The sequence below is a fragment of the Monodon monoceros genome, unplaced genomic scaffold (assembly GCF_005190385.1).
Source record: "Monodon monoceros isolate NGI ecotype Baffin Bay Population unplaced genomic scaffold, NGI_Narwhal_1 Super_Scaffold_7, whole genome shotgun sequence".
NCBI lineage: Eukaryota > Metazoa > Chordata > Mammalia > Artiodactyla > Monodontidae > Monodon > Monodon monoceros.
Window position 1 is genome coordinate 61,027,427 of NW_021703784.1, and position 22,880 is coordinate 61,050,306.

The 22,880-nt window shown below is 36.6% G+C and overlaps 1 protein-coding gene across 5 annotated transcripts in view; it reads right to left on the reverse strand.

Annotated features, from left to right (window-relative positions):
* STK33 (serine/threonine kinase 33) overlaps nucleotides 1-21,278 on the reverse strand; it is a 77,721-nt gene extending 56,443 nt beyond the window's left edge. For 2 of the 5 annotated variants that reach the window (XR_003791545.1, XM_029209106.1), the window contains exons 1-7: nucleotides 20,706-21,096; nucleotides 19,522-19,635; nucleotides 15,655-15,768; nucleotides 12,893-12,997; nucleotides 8,046-8,184; nucleotides 5,709-5,797; nucleotides 3,766-3,850 (exon numbers count right to left, since the gene is read on the reverse strand). Coding sequence is in view for 4 of the 5 variants with exons in the window: in XM_029209106.1 (XP_029064939.1) it covers nucleotides 3,766-3,850; nucleotides 5,709-5,797; nucleotides 8,046-8,184; nucleotides 12,893-12,997; nucleotides 15,655-15,768; nucleotides 19,522-19,635; nucleotides 20,706-20,930 (871 nt within the window). In the remaining variant the exon portion in view is untranslated. Of the gene's footprint in view, nucleotides 1-3,765; nucleotides 3,851-5,708; nucleotides 5,798-8,045; nucleotides 8,185-12,892; nucleotides 12,998-15,654; nucleotides 15,769-19,521; nucleotides 19,636-20,705 lie in introns of all 5 variants that reach the window. The other 3 variants (XM_029209103.1, XM_029209104.1, XM_029209105.1) reach the window with 3 other exon arrangements.
* Between the last annotated feature and the right edge of the window lie 1,602 nt (nucleotides 21,279-22,880).

A 22,880-nucleotide genomic window follows, 5' to 3' on the forward strand; every position in this document is an offset into this window, starting at 1 on the left:
ATGGAAAGATATACCATGCTCATGGACTGGAAGAATTAATATTATTTAAATAACCATACTGCTCAAGGCAATCTAGAGATTCAGTGCAACCCCTATCAAAATAACAATGGTATTTTTCACAGACTAGAACAAATAATTCTAAAATTTGTATGGAAACACAAAAGACCCTCCTGAATAGCCAAAATAATATTGAGAAAGAACAGAGCTGGAGATATCATGCTGCTCAATTTCAAACTATAATACAAAGTGACAGTAATCAAAACAGTATGGTACTGGCACAAAAATAGACACATAGATCAATGGAGCACAATAGAGAGCCAGAAATGAACCCACACTTATATGGTCAATTAATCTATGACAAAGGAGGCGAGAATATACAATGGAGAAATGATAGCCTCTTCAATAAATGATGTTGGGAAAACTGGACAGCTGCATGGAAAAGACTCAAAATGGACTAGTTTCTCATACCATATACAATTTAAATAATCTCAAAATTGATAAAAGACTTAAATGTAAGACCTGAAACCATAAACCCCCTAGAAGAAAACATAGGCAGTACGCTCTTTGACACAGGTCTTAGCAATATTTTTTGGATGTGTCTCCTCAGGCAAGGGAAACAAAAGCAAAAGTAAGCAAATCAGACTACAACAAATTAAAAAGCTTTTGCACAGAGAAGGAAACTATCAACAAAGTGAAAAGGCCACCTGCTAAATGGGAAAAGATATTTGCAAATGATATATCTGATAATGGTTAATAACCAAAATATACCAAGAATCATACAACTCAACATCAAAAAACCAAACAACCCGATTTAAAAATGGGCAGAGGACCTGAATAGACATCTTCCAAAGAAGGCATACAGAGGGCCAACAGGCACGTGAAAAGGTGCTCAACATCTCTAACCATCAGGGAAATGCAAATTAAAGCTACAATGAGATACCACCTCCCACCTGTCAGAATGGCTACCACCAAAAAGACAACAAGTAGCAGATGTTGGTGAGGATGTGGAGAAAAGCAAACCCTCATGCACTGGTTGGTAGGAATGGAAATTGGTGCAGCCATTCTGGAAGACAGTATGAAGATTCTGCAAACAGTTAAAAATAAAACTGCCATACGATCCAGCAATTCCACTTCTGGGTATTTTTCTGGAAAAAAACCCAAAAAAACAAAAAACCAAGAAATTGAAAAGATGTCTGCACCCCTATGTTCAATGCAGCATTATGTACAATAGCCAAGATATGGAAGCAACCTAAGTGCCCATTGATAGACGAATGGATAAAGAAGATGTGGTTTACATATACAATAGAATACTACTCAGCCATAAAAAATTCAACCTTGCCATTTGCAACAACATGGATGGTTCTTGAGGTTATTGTGCCAAGTGAAATAAGCTAGAAAGAGAAAGACAAATACTGTATGATCTTACTTATATGTGGAATCTAAAAAACAAAACAAACGAACAATATAATACAAAATGGACACAGGTTCATAGATTAGGAGAACAAATGGGTGGTGGGGGGGGGGGGGGGGGGGTTAAATTTTCTAGGTGGTTGGGATGTGTTTGATGCTCGTGTGAATGTGTGTTAATTTATCTAGCCTTTTGGTTTTTCTGTCTAGCTTTCTTCATTATACTAGGTAATTGTGACTTAAAGGTTTCCAACTTTTAGGAGTGTTCTCTGTGATTGAACACAGGATTCATTTTTGCAAATGTTACACTGGATATTTTGCAATTTTCTGAAAAACATAAATTATCAAAATAACTCAAGAAGATGTGAAAGACTTGAATAACCTAATATAAATTAATAATAGAAACTTTATCCCCCAAAGGGTATCAGGACCAAAAAATGTTAAGGGGAAATTTCATCAAGTAATTAATGAACAGGTAATTTCTATTGCTTAAGTGGTTCATGAGCATACAAAAAGTGAAAATATTTTATTTTTAAAATGAGGATATTATAACCCTAACATCAAAAAAGACAAGGGCAGCTGAAAGAAAGAAAGCTACATTCAAAGTTCCTAAATAAAGTGGTGACAAATTGAATATGGCAGTACATTAAACCAAGTGGGGTTTAATCCAAAAGTACAAGGATGGTTCAACATTTTAAAAATCTATTAATGTAATTATTTCATTAATAAATTTAAAGAGAAAAAATATATGATCATCTCAATAGGTACAGACTTGAATAGACATTTCATCAGAGAAGATATACGAATGACTAATAAGTACATGAAAAGATACTCAACATCATTGGTCATTAAGGTAATGCAAATTAAAAATCACAATGAGATACTACTCCATAACCACTAGAATGGCTATAATTAAAAAGATAGATAATATAAAGAGTTAGCAAGGATGTGAAGAAACTGGAACTCTCATACATTGCTAGTGCAAAGGAAAATATTAGAGCCACTCTGGAAAATCGTTTGGCAGTTTCTTACAAAGTATAAACATAAATAATATACGACCCAGCAATTTCACTCCTTGGTAGCTACCCAAGGAAAATGAAACCACATGTCCACAAAAAAAACTTGTACACGAGGGACTTCCCTGGTGGCGCAGTGGTTAAGAATCTGCCTGCCAATGCAGGGGTCATGGGTTCGAGCCCTGGTCCGGGAAAATCCCACATGCCATGGAGCAACTAAGCCCATGCGCCACAACTACTGAGCCTGTTCTCTAGAGCCTGCGAGCCACAACTATTGAGTCCACGAGCCACAACTACTGAAGCCCGCACGCCTAGAGCCCGTGCCCTGCAACAAGAGAAGACAACGCAATGAGAAGCCTGCGCACCACAACGAAGAGAAGCCCCCCTCGCCGCAACTAGAGAAAGCCTGTGCACAGCAACAAAGACCCAACATAGCCAAAAATAAATAAAATAAAATAAATAAATTTTACGAAAAGCTTAAAAAAAAAACAAACTTGTACACGAATGTCCATAGCAGGATTATTCATAATAGCTCCAAACTGGAAACAATCCACATGCCCATCAGCTAATAAATATATAAACAACATACAACGGACAACTGTTCAGTAATATAAAGAAACAGACTGCAACAGGGATGTACCTCAAAAACATCATGCTATGTGAAAGAAGCCAGGCGTATAAGCCTACATATTGCATGATCCTATGTATATGAAATGTCCAGAAACAGCCAATCTAGAGAGATAAGGATTAGTGGTTACCTGGGGTTGGGATAGGAATGAGATTGAGTGCAAACAGGCATGAGGCAACTTTTGGGGGTAGAACTGTTCTAAAACTGGATTGTGGTGATGTTGCACAACTCTGTGAATGTATGAAAAAAATCACTGAATGGTACATTTTTATGGTATTTAAATTATACTTCAGGAAAGCTGTTAAAAATCACATTTAGAAAAATGGGCAACTTTGTTTATAAAATATATTTAATCAGTACTCTATGAAAAACCACTGGATGGCAATGAAATTGGATAAAAAATGGAAAGAAGCAAAACATACTCATGATTTTAGCATGAATTAATAAAACAATAATTAAGTTTGGGTGTATGATTACCTAAGAGACATAAACAGCTATAAGAAGAGCCCAGAGAAATAATGAAAACTATAATCTTTGAAGATAAGAACTATGAGAAATCTGCTAAAACAACTAAAATTATTTGACCTAAGAAAAGGTTAGCTTGCTCAGGGCCATTAAGTCATGACGTGAAATTGAACTGCTCAAGTTTTAATCCATACTAGTTGTTCTACTTTTTCATATAGAAAAAAAATCATTTTAAGTCTACTAACTTACCCATATAGATAGGTGTCCCACATGTGGTCTGCAGCATGGCTTCACTCCTTCCTTGCTTCTTCACCGCTAAACCAAAATCAGTCACCTACAAGAAGAAACTCATATGGAGTTATTCTCATTCTGCAAATAGGACTTTCACCGCATTGTATTGCATTTAATTCAGGGATTCTTGAGGACGGAGGGGCTTTACTTGTGTTACTAATAAGGACCTTGCTTCCCCTCCCCACCCACCCGTCCTTTTGAAGAAGAAACTTGGTAAAGAGAAGCTTGGTTTGTCGAATCTTGAGAAAACACCCATGACGTTGATTGTTCATTCCTTCTAATTAAATTCACCAGTTCAACATAGGAAGTTGTTCTTGCAAGAAGGCATTTAACTTTTTTTCAAATAAAAAAGTTATTTTTATAAAGTTCTTTCACTGTAAAATACATTCTGGCCTTAGTAAGTTTATCATCTATTTTTCTGATGCTCAAGCTATGTTCCAGTTTAAAGCGCTGTTATAAATGCAAATCATTATCCTTGTCAGCACTCAAGGAAACTCCCCCCTTTAATAATTATTTACAAAACATTATCTCTAGTAAATGCTGTCTTTTCTTTACTATTATTTCCTTTGTGTTTCTAGAGTATACTAATTTAAAAAATTATTACACTATTAAAAACTACGAGAAGCAAATTAACAGGAAGAAAACCACAATATAGCTACAAATACACAGGAGGCCTACTGCTGCAACTGCAGGCTTTCTGCTCAGTCCTAAATCTTGGTCATTAAACATTTGGTTATTAAATATTCAGTACGTGCCCTTGGTCTTGTCTCCCAAGTTGGAACAGCCTTGGGCTGAAAGCAGAAAAACAGGCACATTTATTGATCACACAATCAAAGATAGGCTTTTGGTCCACAGACACTGAATGGAAAGTTTCCAGTACCGCATGGAGTAAGAAAATATTCCTATCAACAATGTAATATCACTATTTTTCTAAAGAGATTAATAAATTTATCCAGGAGTGTTCACAATGATCCTACTTGGAGCATTAAGATACATATCTTCCTCCACAGAAAATTTATACAGATATCAAATATATAAAAGCTTTCATGATCCAATTCAGTTCTTTGGAGAGCATTTATTCCTTTATGCACCAAATATTAATTGAGCACATACTATGCTTCAGGCACTACTCCAGGTACCAACAGTGAATGAGACACACAGAATTCCTGTTCTCGTAGAGTTTACAGTGGAAATATTTAAGAACATTTACTTTACTTGGGTAAAACAACAATGCTGTTAAACCTGTTTAAATGCAACAGAGCAAGTTATTCACAGACAACATTTTATTCCTAAATTAACACATTCATATATTTTGAAAGCAGCCACTTTTAAAGTGCTAAGTAATAAATAATGTATCCTATCATTTATTTGACATTAAGGGACACTTAATTTGAATAAAGTCTTCAAGAATAAATACTTGGCACATTAATTTTTCTTAGGACATAAATATTAATACCCAAATTATTAAGTTTGGGTATTTTTAAATGAGAAATACAGACTTTATTTTTAAATGAGAAATACAGACTTTAGCATTAATTTAGTATCAAAGGCACAGCCAAGGTGCACTTTTTCTCTAGATCTGTAACACATTTACATCAAATTACCAGGCATAATTTTGAAATTAATTAGAATTCAGAGCATCTGTTTGTTTGCTATTAACTAATGATTTAGAACTATCAAAATGAATATGTACTTTAGAAAAATTCAAGAGCACCACTTAACTTGTAAAATTATTCTTGTCAGTCACAACCTCTTTTGTGAAATTTTAATTTTTTTAGCACAAGCACTTAGTTTTGGCCGTTTAAAAGCTTTCAAAATGTATCTAAAAAGAGGATGTACTTTGCCACTTCGCTATCAAACTGTTTATAGGCAAATAATTACGACCATTTCTAATATCTTACCTTTATGTTTAAGTTCATTTCATCATTAGCATCAATAAAGCTGCTTTTAACCATTATGTTTTCCAGTTTTAGATCTCTATGTACTATATCTACCAAGAAAATAAACAACAAATCAAATGAAATGGATAATGAAAAAATAGAGAGGACACAAATAGAACAAATAAATATACTTGACCAGTTAACATCCACTGTTGAAAAATTTGAGGAGGGCCAGGTGTAACCCTGCCCTCTTCTATTCCCTGATATTCAGATCCCTTTTCTCCATGTTTCTAACCTTAAGGAGCCATTTTCTTTGGCTCCCTCACCTCTCCCCAATCCCCTGCTGCTCCAACTGGCTGCTCTTCATGACAAGTGGCCTGGTAAGTGTGGAAGAGGATCCTGTCCAAGGTTAGGTATTCCCTGGAGGAGGGAGACACGTGTACTTACAAGCCTGGGAAGGTTTCCCATGTCCTTCGCTCTTCAAATAGAGGATTACTTCTTTACTTCTATGCATATGTTATTGCCAGTATAAACAGTTAACATACTGCAACCTGGCAACACGTATACAAACTACACTTATTTCAGTATATTTTTCTACAACATCAGTACCACTTTCCTACTCTATACATCAAAATTAAAAACAAAAACCCCTGAGACACAAAATCTCCAGTTGAACATGTCAGAGCTCAGGTAGGACTTTTACGTACATGCAAATACTCTCATGTACCAAATATTTCCTTTGCAAATAACTGATTCAGTTCATATCCATAGCAATCATTTCCCTAAACTTAAAAAGTTATAGGCATAATTTCTGGAAAAATGAAGCTGAATGAGCCCTGGACTGGCAATTATACCTAATTATTTACTGTTCCCTTACACAGTTCCAGCCTGTGTTGGAATTTTTATTGTTTCCTTTGTTCTCCTTATCTCTTCTTACATAAATACCACAAAATTTTAATATTAATTTATCTTTATGTTTTAGTAGTTGGCAGGGCAAGTCTCTCTGCTGCCTCCGCTGTTTTTCTTTTTCATTGTTTTCTTTACTAGTCTCACCCATTTCAAAATAATTTTATCAAGTTCCATGAAAAATCCTGTTAAGATTTAGTTTGAAATTATACTGAATTTACAGCTTAATGTGGGAGAATCGACATTAGCATAATATTAAGCCTTTGGTTTCCTGCCCTTGCAAAAATTGTTGCCCTCTGCCTGGAAAGCCCTCCCTTTTTCGTCTGAGTTTGTATTCCTCAGCTCAAGTTTTGCTTCCTCTGTGAATTCTTCCCTGACTTTCCAAATCAAATGAGGCACTTAATATACCTGTGCTCCTTGCACTTTATATGGCTTTCAGAAATTATCATGTTGCATTACAGTTTGTTTTCTGTACTCCATCTCCCATCTGCCTCTCAATTTCCTTGAGGGGCAGGTGCCTTGTCTTTTAACTTCTGTAACTCTAGAACTAACCACAATGCTGTAGGTGCTCAAGAAATATCTGCTGAATGAACCCCTGGGTTCCAGTACCGGCTCTGCCACACCTAACCATGTCACTTCACCTCTCTGGAACAAAGCTTTTTCTCACCTATAAAATGAGAAGTTTCTAAAGTCACATATAAGCCAAACTAACACTGAAGGAAAAAAAGCAGGAGCACGAGGAAAAACAGTAGCAATAACACCAAAGAACAGTAAAGCAATTAGAAGAATTATGGATTTAAATGGATTTAAAATGTGGATTTTAAAGTAGTGAAACGATTCCCATATGGTACTATACTGGGGGATATGTATCTTTATACATTTGTCAAAATCCATAGAATTTTGGATTCTATGGATCCAAACTATGGATTTTGGGTGATAATGATGTGTCAATGTAGGTTCATCAACTGTGGTAAATGTACCACTCTGATGGGGGATGCTGATAACGGGGCAGGATGTGCATGCACGGGCAGAGGTATCTGGGACTCTCTGTAACTTCTCAATTTTGCTGTGAACCTAAAACTGCTCTAATAATTAATCTAAAAATTTTTAAATGCCTAGAATATATAGATTTTAAACATTATTAATATGTGTTTTTAGAAATTTCACTTTTATTATTGATTTTCTATTTTTGATTTGATAATATTAGCTTCTTTTCAAACTGTTCTGTAGAAACATTCATAATTTCATCTTGTCTGTGTACAATGTAATTGCATACCTGCCTTGCTTCTAATTAAAATATATCTATAAAGTTAAAAAGGAAAAATTTTTTTAAAAGAAAATCTTCCATATTAGTAGGCATTATTTCTGTGACTATGAACCCTGAATACAATTGCCCTTAAACAAAAGTGGTATCTGCGCTCATGGAGTCAGTGAGCTGGATCCTCTTCTTACCCTTATTGTGAAGATAGGCTATAGCTGAGGCGAGACTTCGAATGATCCACCTGGTCTCATTCTCTGAGAAATGACCTTTCCTATCCAGAATTTCTTTGAGTTCTCCATCCTCACAAAGCTCCATCACAAGGTACATTTTCTGACATTATAAATTTAAAAAGAGAGACAGAGAGCACAAATTATTTAGCTGAGGATCTTTAAAATGTTATATATGGTATATGTATAGCAGAAATATGGTTACAATCGATCTTTTCATTCAAAACTATTTGTTATCTATCATGTACAAGATACTATGCAGGATACTAGAGGAAAAAGGAAGCATAAGACACATAGTCTTTACCTTCAAGGAGTTCAGAGTTTAGCTATAATCACAATACCATGGGGTAATGGCTAACAGAAGAGGAATGTCCGAAATGTGATGAGGTCACAGAGGAGGGGAGCCTTTGCCTAAAGAATGCTCACCGAAGAGGCAACATACAGGCACGTCTGGATGACTGAACAGGGATTTATGGGTAGAGAATATGGGCAAGAACAGGCATAGCACATGGCATTTGCAGACTCCAAAGCTCAAAACAGCACTGGTGGGACTTCCCTGGTGGTCCAGTGGTTAAGACTCCGCCCTTCCACTGCAGGGGGCGCGGGTTCTATCCCTGGTCGGGAACTAAGATCCCGCATGCCAGCGCTGCAAGGCTAGAAAAAAAAACAGAAAGAAAGAAAGAAAGAAACCAGTGCTGGCAGTTAAAGAATAACAAGTATCTCACTGTTAATAGCACTGGGAGTTTGGTAAGTCAGAGAAGACTGAGATGGTGAGGGGTGAGGCCAGAAAGAACACGTTGGTGTCAGGCTGTAAGGAGTCTTGGATGTCACACAAAGGAGCTGGGATTTTTTTTTTTTCCCCATGTGCAATAAGGAGCCACTGAAGATTTTTTTTTTTTTTTTTTTTTTTGCGGTACGCGGGCCTCTCACTGTTGTGGCCTGTCCCGTTGCGGAGCACAGGCTCCGGACGCGCAGGCTCAGCGGCCATGGCTCACGGGCCCAGCCGCTCCGCGGCATGAGCGATCTTCCCGGACCAGGGCACGAACCCGCGTCCCCTGCATCGGCAGGCAGACTCTCAACCACTGCGCCACCAGGGAAGCCCGCCACTGAAGATTTTTAAGCTGATGTCTGGAGTGGGGGGAAAGGTATGTGCTACTATCAATTCTGCATTTCTAAATGAACACTCTAACAGTAAAGAGGAGCAGAGCTCAACAAACTTTTTTCTGTAAAGGCCAGATCCAGGCAGTAAATATTTTTGGCTTTGAGGAACATACAATCTCTTGCAACCACTCAACTCTGCTGTTACAGCATAAAAGCATCCATAAACAATACAACAAAACTTTATTTATGGACTTTGAAATTTAGCTTCATATAATTTTAACATGTCATGAAATTTTACTCTTTTACGTTTTTTCCAACCATTTAAAAATGTAAAAAACCTGGCTTATGGGCCATAAAAAAACAGGCCACATGCCACTGGCTCACATGCTGTGTAAGCTGACCTCTGATTATAAGAGGGTAGATGTGAGGCACAGAATGGAGAAAAGAAGGAAGAAGAAAAAGATGTGAAAATACCCGGAGGGAGAAATAGTGGGACTTAGTGACTAATTGGGTATAAATCGTAAAAAGCCACAAATGAAATGCCTCTTCCACATTTGCTGTTTCTGTGCATACATATTAAGATCACCTTAGGTATTCCGATAGCCAAGTCATCTATTAAGTCAAAAAGATTCACAGTCAACTAAAATGCGTGTCTTTTTCATACCTATGCTATTCAGACACAGACTACCCTCCATGTCTCCATTCTATCCTATACCACATTTTCACTGCTGTTTTTAAGATTCTGGAATCTGATCCTATTCTATTACCACTACTAGTGCAACTTCTGTGTTCAGTCAGCAAGCACGAATACAGGAGGACAAGGCTAACAACCTTTCTTCCTATAGTCAAAATTCTGACTCACTCAATCTCAAGATGTTTAGAACTTCAAAAGTAACTACAGAATGCTGCAAAGTCTAACACATAAATAAGCTTTTGAACTAGGCCGTAGTTTTTCCACTGACAACACCGTAGGATCATGAAATGAAATGGTAAGTGAACTATTTGGAAGGCAAAGTTATACTAGCAGAGCTTACAATATAAATTGATGTCATTTTAAAATATGTACGTTGATAAAAGTTATATCAACAGAAGTTTTTTACAACTCTTTATACAATTATTAAAAGTAATTGTGTAGAACATTTGGACTCACAAGAAACCATACATAGTCAAACTGCATGATCAGCATTACTATCTTAGCCTAACCCTTCAGGTAGCAATTTCCATTCATCCTTAAGATGGCTTCAACGGAAGGTCTAGGCATTTGTGTGAGTTGGGAAGATGGGGAGTCAGATGTGACCTGTGTGAATCAAGGGCAAACAATACATAAAAAAGACAATCACAGATGATGGTTTCTTTGGCCTTCAAATTATTCTAGATTTGGACTCCCACTTGTGCCCAACATGAAGTAACAGATCAGACTTACCCTCCCTCCTGAAACAACTTAAGAAATGGACAAAGTACATAAAATAACAATTTTCAGACATTAGACATCAGACAGCCTAGGGCAGTGATTCCTGAGAGAAGGGAAACCTATGAGACCAGCCCCGTGATTATCCTAGCTTACTGTCTGGAGAGTTTCCAAGCCACAGAGAAGGGAAAAGGAATCCAAACAGAGCCCAGCAGTCTACATGAACTGAGGAGATGGTGCTGGGAGTCCCTGAAGGCCAAGACAACTGAAGTTCACAGAGAAGATTACCAAAGAGGAGAAATCTATGGAGAGAAGGCTCCATAGATTTGCAGACAGCCCCCCTCGACTCTTCAGCAAAGTACCAACTAGCACATATGTATGAGGAAACTACCCAAAGTTGGGAGAAGAACCATGTGAAAAGATCAGAAGAAACAATCACTGGCGCTTACACATGGCCAGGAAGGGTTTGTATTCCCATTAGCCAGAGTGGAAAATCTCATTATTCATGGGGTAGAATACTCAAAAGGGTCTTCCCTCATTAGTCTGGAAAAATTAGCCCTAGACCAAAGGCTGCTCTGGTGCCACCTAACAAAGCTTAAAGCAAGCTTGGAAAGTATCAAACTATTTCCGATAACTTAACTATGTCCCAGAATAAAGCTCAAAAATAGTTGTAAGAGTATTAAAAATAGCCAGCACCCAATCAAAAATTAACAGGCATCTAAAGAAGCAGGCATATAATGAAGGGGAAAAAATCAATCAATTAAAACTGACCTAGAAATGGCACATATGATAGAATTAAGAGAAAAGGATATTAAAGGTTATTGTAACTATATTTAAGGAGGAGGAAATAGTGAGCATGTTAAGTAGAAACATGGAAGATAGAAAAATGATCCAAAGCAAATTTCCATTGGAAGGAATAAACAGCGCATACGATGTTACAGAAAAAGAGATTACTTAATCTGAAGATATCACAATAGAAACTCTGCGAAACTAAACAGGGAGAGAAAAAAGATTGGAAAAAAAATGAATAGAGCATCAGTGAGCTTTGTACAATGTCAGGCAATCTCATGTGTACTTGAGGTCCTAAAAGTAGGAGAAGGCAGAAAAAATATTTGAAGAAATAATGGCCAAGATGTTCCTTAATTTGATGAAAGCCATAAGCTCACAGATTCAAGAAGCTCCATGAACCCCAAGCCAGGATACATGAAGACAACTATACCAAGGCACAACATAATGAAACTGGTTAAAACTGATGATAAAGAGCAAAACTATTCTAAGCAGATTTGAGGATAAAATAAGTCACAACTCTAAAACTGAAAAGGTAGAGAAGGCTTCTGGCACCACTGCCATATACTGCTCCCATAAAAGGTAACTGTGGTCTCTAACATTTATCAAGCACTTCTAATGAATCAAGCATAACGCATAACGCAAGCTGACTATTGCTGCCTTAGAGACTGTCAAAGGAAACAAAGAACAATAGCTAACAGTCGATGAGATGTATGCTTTATATTCGCTTTCCCGTTTAATCCTTCAACAACCAAGTGAGTTTGATACTATCATTAAACCAATCTTACAGATGAGGAAACTTAAGTATAGAGAGGTTGAGTAACTTGTCCATGGTCTCAGAGCTAACAAGTGTTGGAGCCAGGATTATACTGCACAGGCAATCTGATCCCAGAGTCCACGTGCGTAACCACTGTATCATACTGCCTCCGAGCAGAGAAATACCCAAGCCCACGTACATAAACAACTTGAAGGCAGAATGGCAAATAACCCAGGCTTCAGAACAACTCTAAATGGAAATTACAAGCATTGAAAGACAAGAATGAAAACATCTAGGAAAGAAGGAAGATTAAACATATTAGCTTAAGACACAGATGACAAAATATCTTCTACATAGTGCCAAATATGCCCATACCAACTCTACTATGAAGCTAGACTTGCAAAATTATGACAATATTCCAAGAGACTCTAATGGAGAACCAAGGACCAAAGCAAAAAGAAAGACACTTCTAAGGAAGCTCTGGTCACAAATGGGTTATATCTGAGGTTGTTTCAATTTTAAACATTTGTTTTCAACATGCCACCAGAAATTTCACTAAAAACGTCAATCTAATCGTCAAGACACCTAACTATAAAATCAACAATAAAAAGTCCCCCAGAATGCTCTCATCAATCTCCAGTGACAGACTCATGCCAAGGACATGAGCCACTGTGTCCCAAAAGGATTACTTCCCAAGGGAATGATGTTCATTTTGTAATAATAACAATTTTCAAAATGCAGCACCTGACAAAGCTTTACCTTAGGCGTCTCAAATACTTGTTCTAGATGTATAATGTGTTCGTGTTTCACACTTTTTAGGATGGTCACTTCCCGTTCAAGTAACTTCACAGCAGAGCTTCCAGCCTTCAATGATGAGGAAACATAGATTTCACATATGAATTTCATTACTGCATACCTCAATATAAAAGTTAAAGTTATTTAATATTTTTCCTACATTTTCTTTAGAAGTTCCTTTTTCAAAAGATAACATGCAACTAACTTATGTGTTAAGATTAAAGTATGCCCCATCTTATCCTTTGTCCAATTTTAAGAGATATATAATTTGGCCTCAAACCACATGTTTCTTGGACTGTTTCTATAAATTAGCTACAACATGGTCTCTGTCATGTCACAAAATTATTGCAATTTTTAATAGCCTTTTTGGAATTTCCTTCAAAATCGTATTGATCCTTTGATGTTAGCATAATAAAAACAAAATCTACTTTCCCGGGACATCAATTAGAAAACGGATATAAAGCATCTGTCTCATTAAATGTTACAATTGTTAAAATAAAATGTTTTTGTTTTATTGTTGTTTTGTTTTGATTATATTTATATACATATCAAAAGAAACAACAGGCAGTGAGACTCTACACTTAGCCCTGCATTATATTACTTCCTAGTCCCCCAGCCTCAAAAATTTGACAGAGAGAGAAAGAGGAGAGAGAGCACGCTCGATCAAGATGGAGATGGAGATTTTGCCTTCAGACCAACCTAACTCCAATTTATCTCCTTACATGTAACCCTTAACCACACCTGACCAGGCCTTCATTCAGGATATAAGTAACTGTCTACAATGTCATCTAAGAAATTCCAGAAGGGCTTTCTCCACCCTAAGCACCACTACTACCATCCCAGTCATCACCCCTCTTGATATCTAAATTACCATCATTATTCAAGGATAAACATTGTCCTCATTCACATGAAAATATCCCTGAAAGGGATAATAAAGTTCTTATTCCTCCCTCCTTACCCCTAACCCCTGCCCCCGCCAAGTTTGGGAGAGACATAATAGTTCCTGAAGGACTGGAAAGGGATTGATCATAAGGCAAATTTTACCTAGTTAAAATTTTTCCTAGTGTCATCCCTGCTTCCAATTACCTTTACCCTTCAACCATTACCATCTCAGGAGGGACAGGAAACTGCCCACCCTCTGTGCCTCACCCATGGAGGATGAAAGTCACAGTTTAAGGTTATCCTAGAGGGTCAAGAGAAATAGTGATTGTGAGGAGTGAATTCCTATACAGACTAGATATGGAGAGTTATCACAATATCCATCTCAATCCTCTTCCTACCTCCCTCCACAAATGATTTGACCTGTATATAATGCAGTAATATACTGTCCAATTCATATATTGACTATATAACTTTTACTTAGTGTCCTGAAAACTCTCAGCATCAATAGGTATGTGCAAGATTATGAACTCCTAAAGTTGCAAGCAGGCATCCTGACTACATAACCCTAAAACCTAACCCCTAACCCAATCTGGGATAGGAGCAAAGCAAAGGAAATAACATCCCATTTAGTTTTTTTTTTTTTATATATAAATGTATTTATTTAATTCATTTATTTTTGGCTGGGTTGGGTCTTCATTGCTGTGCGCAGGCTTTCTCTAGTAGTGGCGAGCAGGGGCTACTCTTTGTTGTGGTGCGTGGGCTTCTCATTGCGGTGGCTTCTCTTGTTGTGGAGCACGGGCTCTAGGCGTGTGGGCTTCAGTAGTTGCGGCACGTGGGCTCAGTGGTCGTGGCTCATGGGCTCTAGAGCATAGGCTCCGTAGTTGTGGCGCACGGGCTTAGTTTCTCTGCGGCATGTGGGATCTTCCCCGACCAGGGATAGAACCCGTGTCCCCTGCATTGGCAGGCGGATTCTCAACCACTGTGCCACCAGGGAAGCCCCGACAATTCATTTAGTTAATTCTAAAGATTTCTAGAAGGGCTCTGGATCTCCCTTTATTAAGATTTAATGTTACTGTATTAAACTTTAGGGGGAAATGGTATATAATTTCCTATGGCTTGTTTTAAAGAATACATAAAACCTACTATTTCCTTTTGTAAGTGTAATATTTATCATCGCAAATCCAAGGGGAAAACACCTAATGTTGTCTTTTGTTTTTCCTCGGGCATAGAAAGTGTTTTAAAGTTGATGAAACGATCAGATATAAAGCTTGAGGACTTAGATTCTCCCTTAAAAAGAAGCCCAGTTGTTCTTCACTCCAATGAAATCTTGTGAGACATACAGTGATTACAAGTAAACAGTACAGAAGAGAGTTGGGAGAAAAGTGGTTCAAACTGAAAGAGTAGGTAGGATGAATAAACAGAGTTAGCTACCAATGAGGAAATAGGGAATCAAAGGAAAGGCAAAGATAGGGACAAAGTATATCAGAACCACATCAGGAGAGACTACCGAGACCCATTTCTCACTAAGACATCGCTAGCCCACAGCCCTACATCTACACATACTGATGATCAGCCCTCACCTTCAGCTCACTCTGGTAAACTTTACCTATATTTGGTTATGCTGGTTATGTTAGGTAATCCTTTCACTTGCTTTTTAGTACCTGTCTACTTGAGTTTAAGAACTGGTCCCGTCCCAGAAGGCTAGAGAAATATCCACATTTCTCCAAGGGAACAGCCTAGGCCCTGGCCCTCAGGGTCAGCTGTGTTAGTGTGAAAAACTGTACTGCCTACCCCACCCTGCACTGGCACTGTGCCCTCAGTAGGACGCTGCCGATATGCCTTACCTTTTCTTTGCTCACTTTTTTAATTGCCCACTTAGTTTCTGTCTCCTTGTCAATAGCTTCAATGACCATTCCAAAGCTCCCTTTTCCCAGTATTCTTCCAAAGGTATAGATTTCCTGGATAAAAAACATGAGTTCCTTTGTCTCTCTCTGCCATTCATCAGGATTACAAATAAACATATAATACTGACAGATATCCACCCAAGGGAAGAGTGATTCTGCTCCAGGGTAAAATCAAATAGAAGACACCCCATATTTGCTTCAATATTAATAAACGCATCTTAATTAAACAAAAATAAGTTTTGATGAATTTTATTAAATATCCTTTAGAGGAAAACCATAAAAATCCTTACAAAGAAATGTAAAAAACTTCAAAAGCATAAAAAATGAACCTCTTATAAACTACAATATTAATGAAATGTCTTCATAAGAAAAAGGAGGAATGGAACATTCATACATGCAAATATATATGCGTGTGTATAAGATACATTCAACCAAAAAATTATCACCAAACTCTGAGAGCTACACTATAAAATCAGCACATATTAACCACTGAACAACTGCTCTCCTGTTTACCAAGTAACACTTTTTCTTTATCTTCACTGTTTCTATTAAAAAAATCACTTTTGTTGTTTTAGGAAAAGGAATATATGACCAAAATATTAATATAAATCAGCACTGTAAAAAAAATAAAAACCTTCCACAGTAACACTATCCAGACCAAGGATCCTTCTGCTTATCGTTTTACTCCTGCTTACAAAGACAGAATGCGTGGGTCTTGACAATACGAGCATTCCACTTCATGTCGTAAAATAACAAGCGGGTAACTCATTTACACTTTCATTTCTTGTGAATTTGGTTGCAGGGAGTCAGTCTCCTTGATCTGAATCAACTCCAGGGCAGTAGCAAGAGTTTCTCGACCCATGATGCACAGGGACTAGAACAGGAGAGAACACCTGAGCTAATGCTGCTCGGGGGAGCCTCTGTTGGGTTAGTCAGCCAAAGCCTGCCTTAGAGATGCCACGTTCCCTCTGCGTGACTACTTTCATCTTCACCATGCAACAGGTAAGTTACTGCTAGACTTTATGTTTTCTACTGCTTACATTCCTTTCTTAACTTTTGTAAAAGAAGATCCGTATCCAACTAATTACTTACCTCCTTATGAAGGGCTTCTCTGCCTAACTCTGCACAATGGTAATTGTTCGTTTGACTTCCTTCAACATGTATGCATTGGTCCTCAAACACTATTATTACTCTTGCTTACAAACATTTTGGCTCATTCTTTTCCTTCCAAGATGGTCTAGAAACACCTTATGAAGCTGTTTCTTTTGTATCCTTTAAAAAGCCTGCCTGAAACCTTGTAGGCAAAATATTCATGCTTAGTGCATGGGAGGAAAAGGGAGAAGGAAGAAGGGAAGGGAGGGGAGAGAAGGGGAAGGGAGGAAGAAAGGAAAGAAGGAAAGGGAAAGAAAAAAGAGACAGAGGGAAGGGGAGAGACAGAAAGGAAAAGAAAGAAGAGAAGAGAAGAGAAGAAAAGGAAAAGAAAAGAAAAATGTTCAGCTTCAACATGTTAGATTTTCCTTGGATATTTCCTTGTGATACATACTTTGGGGGCTACAAAGATGAATAAAACATAACTACTGTTTTCTCATAATTTGTAGTCTACTCAAAAAGACAAGATTATTACTTAAGTCATAAAATCTTAAGTTAAAAAAAAATACAAAATGACACTGGGGCCAGAGACCAGAGCTAAAATACTGGGAGAATAAGGGAAAACGTTATGAAAGATATGGCTTCTGAGGTAGGCATGTGAGGGAACAAAGGCAAAAAAAAATAACTGAGAATATTTTTCTATAATCCAATCACAGCAAGGAAGGCATTTCAAAGGAACAGCAGTGCAAATGTGGAATGAATGAGTGAGCTGATAAATGAACTGAATCAATAAATCAATCTAGTCAGCAAGCCAGCCAGTCAGGAACCTTCTACACATATGCATATTTGAGAGAAGTGAGAGACTGGGTACACGGAGTTGAACCCTGGAGAAGGAGCTCCAGATCTGAGGTCTTGAATGTTGTGAATGGTGACTCCCACTCAGGCAGGGCACATCCTGTCCAGGCGATTGTCCTCAGGACACTGCCTTCTGATGACTTACAATTACTTTGGCTTTTCCCTCTTCCCATTACCACTTGATAGTGAGAATCAAAGTCAAAAAACTGAGATGATTAAAATAAGACAAAACATTTTATTATATGTACCTGCAACTCCCAACTATACACTATGTAAAATGAGTTAAATCTCCACTTAAACCTTTTATTCCCACAGAACAAAATAATCTCAATAATCCCTAACCACTTCCCCAACTTTTCTTGTCCTTTAAAAATTAACCTCTCATTTCATCTCTAGACATATAGAACCACAATTTGGACAAGGTATTTTAATACTGTTTATAGGATTTTTTAAATGAAGAATGGATAGAAAAGTAGTCCAACTGCCCAACTAGTTGTTTATAAATTAATCTTTTTCTTCAACTAACTGCTTTGGCATCATTACATAGTGATGACAATAAGGAGAAAATGACTTCTTGTTTGTAATAATTTTAAGAGGATGCTATTACAATAGTAACGTAGATCTCTTTTTATTGACATATAAGAAGTCCATGATATAGTATAGAGTGTGAAAGCATGCATGATATGATCTCATTACGAAAAATCTGTATATGTGGAGGTGCTTACATTGATGTCTGGAAAGTTGTTCATCTAAATATTAAGAATAGTTATCATTAGGTAGTAGAACTTTGGATGACTGTAGCTTCCTTTTTTATACTCTTCTGAAATGTTTGATATCTTTAAAATGAGCCTGTCTATTTAATAGGGGAAGAGAAACTTCCACTATACCATTTAATGTTATTTCTTAAAAATATGTGTATATTTGAAATATTTTACAATTTAAACCAGGAAAAAAACAAAAACAAAAAATAGGGTAAGACTTATACATGCCTAGAAAAATGAAGTAAAGACAATAAATGTTAAAACTGGTTATGTCTGGCTCATGATTTTTATCTTCTTCACTTTTCTATCTATGTTTTCCTAATTTTTCAAAACACATACATTTTGCTTTTATAAAAGCTCTTATGGTTAAATTTAAAACTCAGTAAATTTGTGGATTTTTAAAAAATTCAGGTCTTTTGTTTACAGGGGAAGATTTAAACTTTTCAGGTCAGAAGTTCTCAGAAAGTTTTTCTGATTTCTTCAAGTAAATTGCCAAATATTTCTTAAAGTAATTTTTTAAAGTTATTTAACATTAACACAATTTTCTTCTTGTTGTTCTTGTTGCAGTTCCTTTAATCTGGCGTTAAAGGAACACATTTTAATTTCTAAAATGGTACTAAAATTTAAGTCATATTTGTATATAAGAATTAGAATCCTGGGAAGAATAATATTGGTATTCACTCAGTCACAGGCTGGAAAAATATGGAGGGGTCCATGAGGGAAATTCTAGCCTCACTACTGGTCATCAAAGAAGTGAACAGCCAAACCATCCAAGTCACCTCGTCTCTGTCTGCATCTTGAATAGGTCTATACAAAGACTCCACAACTGCCCTCAGCAATGGGCAAGACCTGGAGACCAAAATGTTCTCATTTTGTCTAATAAAAATGCTCTCCACTTTAATCATTAAAGTCCATTTGCACCTCTATGAACAGAAAAAATAATTAATCTGCATTTTCTTTAGTAAAGACTTTGACATACTTAAAAATGGTAAGTTTCCTCTTTCCTTTCCTTAGAGACTTACTTTTAAATCATTTTTGCCATTAACACTGACTTAGAAGAAACTGGAAAATTTCTAGTAGCTTCAGTTTCCTCTCTATATACCTGAATAGCAGCTCCATTGTCCATCCTTATGTGAGGAACTTTTCCTTCTGTAAAGTTGCCTCGACCCCACTGTTGTTGAGATGATTTTCTCTCTACATTTGAGGTTTTTGAGGGCTTGGACCAAAAAGAAATTTTAACATTAACTTTAAGATATAATAATCTGACAAATCTTTAATGTGTGTCAAGATATTTATTGTGTACAAGATAGTTTACTGTTTTTTACAAATTCTAAGGCCTATATAATTCATTCACTCATTAGGCTAAAAGAGGCCTTAAGAAATTATTCAATCTAATCTCCTCTATCCAGGCAAGTCTACATGATGGCTTGCATAGAAGATAAATCAGGACTTAAAATCTTTAACATCACAAAAGAAGGCAACTTCACAGCTTTCTCAGTCACCCTTGTTTCAAGACATAACAGTCATCTCAAATAGGTTATACACAAAAAATTACTGGCCAGACATTCACAAAATATGCTTTGAATGAAGACAACATAGCAATAATTCACTCAGAGACACCTATATGGCAAAAACTATACCATAATACAAATCAGAAATAACAGTTTCGGGTGAAAATGTGAAAAAGGTACAAACTTGAGGGCTGAGAACCTAACTTTTCTTAAACTTACTGCTCTCTGTCTCCAAAGTTCTGCTATATCAATGACAATCTTCCATAGTGCCTCTCCTCTATAAAGGCGAATATACCAAAACCTGTCCAACTGGGTAGTCATAGATTGTAACTAATGCAAGTCAATTTTGTAAGGTATACTTGATATTCCATCTAGATAACCAGGAACTGTCTTAAGTAATAACCACCCTATATTTAACCACAACCATAAATCTCATTCTGCATCAGTTGAAGAAAATGCCCCCAAATCCAGATTGAATTCAATTTGAAAACCAATTCATTTCCATATAAACCATTTTTAAAAAAAGAAGCTGGAATAACATTCTGAATTATTCATAATCCTGAGAAATCATTAATTTGGGCAGTCGTTGGAAAGAGCGTAAAAGAAATTACCAACCAACTTTTCTCACCTCTTATGTAAGAAAGAAATGTTACTTTAATAGTTAAGAAGGCAATGAATTGGCTGACAAGGGTCCATGGGATATGGATGAATCTAGGGATGGGATCAGGGAATGGGACACCCACTTGTGTTGAGATGTACAATCTTCAATATTTACCAAATCTTTTCCAGAGGTAGTATCTTTGCTGGCTTGTCTTTCTTTTTTTCTCTCTGGTGAAACTGTAAATTCTGAACTACCAATGCTCGATGTCTGTGACATTTCCACCACTGACACTGGAGAAAGCTTTGTTTTACAAGAACATACACAAAGCACATTTTTCTGAGAAGCAGATGAACAGTTGGGGCATTTTGTGGATTTTTTACCACAGCTGCTATTAGCCATTTGCTTAACTCTTCAACAAAAGCAACTTGAAAGAAAGATGTTTCCACTGTTTGAGGAAAACAACCAGACCAAAAAGGATAAGGTAAGCTGATGACGAAAACTGTAACTTCCAAGTGGTGAGGTCCTTAGGTTAATGATGCACTAGACTTACAGTCACACATGAGAGCTGCAGGAAGAAAAGAAATCACCATTTAGATAATTCTTTCTTATCCAATCACCCTCCTAGAAATCAAAGAAAAACTAGCAACTAGCACCAAAAGCATCCTGCCTATACATGAAAGTTAATATTTACAACAAAATTAGAACATATTTCTAAAAACCAATACATTCTCACCTTCCAAAATTGAATTCTTGAACTCCAGACATTTTATTTACTTAAGAGTCAAAAGAATCATCCTCTGTACAGAATCATAAAACTGTTAAAAAAGCATGGTCTAAGGAAATTTGGTGGGTTGATATCAATTTTCTTAATGAATTAGAATAGAATAGATATATATGAGAGTATTTTGCATAGATCCTTGGTAAGTTTTGTGAAACTTAAAAAAAATTATAGATATGAATGTACGGAATGTGCGTGTGTGCGTGTGTGTACACTTGGTCACAGCTTAAAATGTATTTCTTAGTGTGGGTTGTGGTGAAAAGAAAAAAGACTTTAAAATACTGATATAAAACGTACACTACTGTGGTTTCAGAAGTTAATAAGCCTTAGTCTACTTATTACCAGAGCAAAGCCATATCACACACTTTACAAAGGAGTAGATAATTTGATTTTATAAAACTATCTAATTCTAAAAGTTCAAAGGCAATATTAGAAGTATCCTCATTTTTATTCTCAAACAGAAAAATAGGAACGAGTGGGTACTATTTTCCCCTGAGTGAAGAACAGGTACACCCATCATTCTACCTAACTAGAGTTACTGCAGCTGTATGGTGGCAAGTCAGAGAGATGTGAGCTGAGGAGGGAGGGGGATGTGTTCTGCAGCACATGAAAGAGAATACTTTGAGAAACTTCCAGAAGGAACTGGGAGTACATCGTTATGGTTTTGTGCCACCCTACTTCAGGTATTACTTAAAAGTGTATTTTGAAGTCATAGATTGATAAGGCTGGGGTATATGGACTATACCTTTGTTCTTTGTACTGGAATAAACTTGACCAGAATAGGAGTTAGATATCTTTATTTCATTAAAGAAACATATTTCTAGTTTTAATTGTCTAAGACTGATTTTCTAATCAGAAACAAGGGCTAACGTTGATCAAATCTTTATCTATTGCGATTACCATATTTTTTATTAGATCTTTTGATATGCTGTATTGTATTAAAAGCTTTCCTAATATTAAAGCATTCTTACATTTATAGCATGAACCCTACATGATCATGATGGATGATTCTTTCAATGTGCTGAAAAGTTGAAATGTTTGTATCTTGACTTTTCACAGTTATATTCATAAGTTAAACTGGTCTATAATTTTCCTTTTCACTCATCTTTGTCAGGTTTTGATACAAGATCCTGGCAGCTTTATAAAATAAATTGGGTATCTTTCCATCTCGCAATGCTTTGTAACAATCTGTATAGCATGGGAATCTACAGGAAAATCTCCCAGGCCCTTAGGACTTTATGAAAGATATTGCTAGCAGTTTATCCAATGTTTATTCCCCCATTCTTCCTTATTAACAGAATCCTGATTTTTGTCTGGGACAGCAGTATGCTAATTAAAATCCTCCATTTCCTAGCATCCCTTGCAGCTTGCAGATGGCCATGTGACTTTTGACCATGAACCTTACAGAATGAAACCAAAGTTGTACTTAAAAGAAAACTTTATTAAAAACAGAAAAAAACTTTATTAAAAACATCAAAAAATAGTTATCTTTTTCTTAGCTCTGTTCAGAAAGCATTTCCTTTAGTTTTTCTCTCAATTTCTCACTAAGTCATATTGTCACTGTATCACTG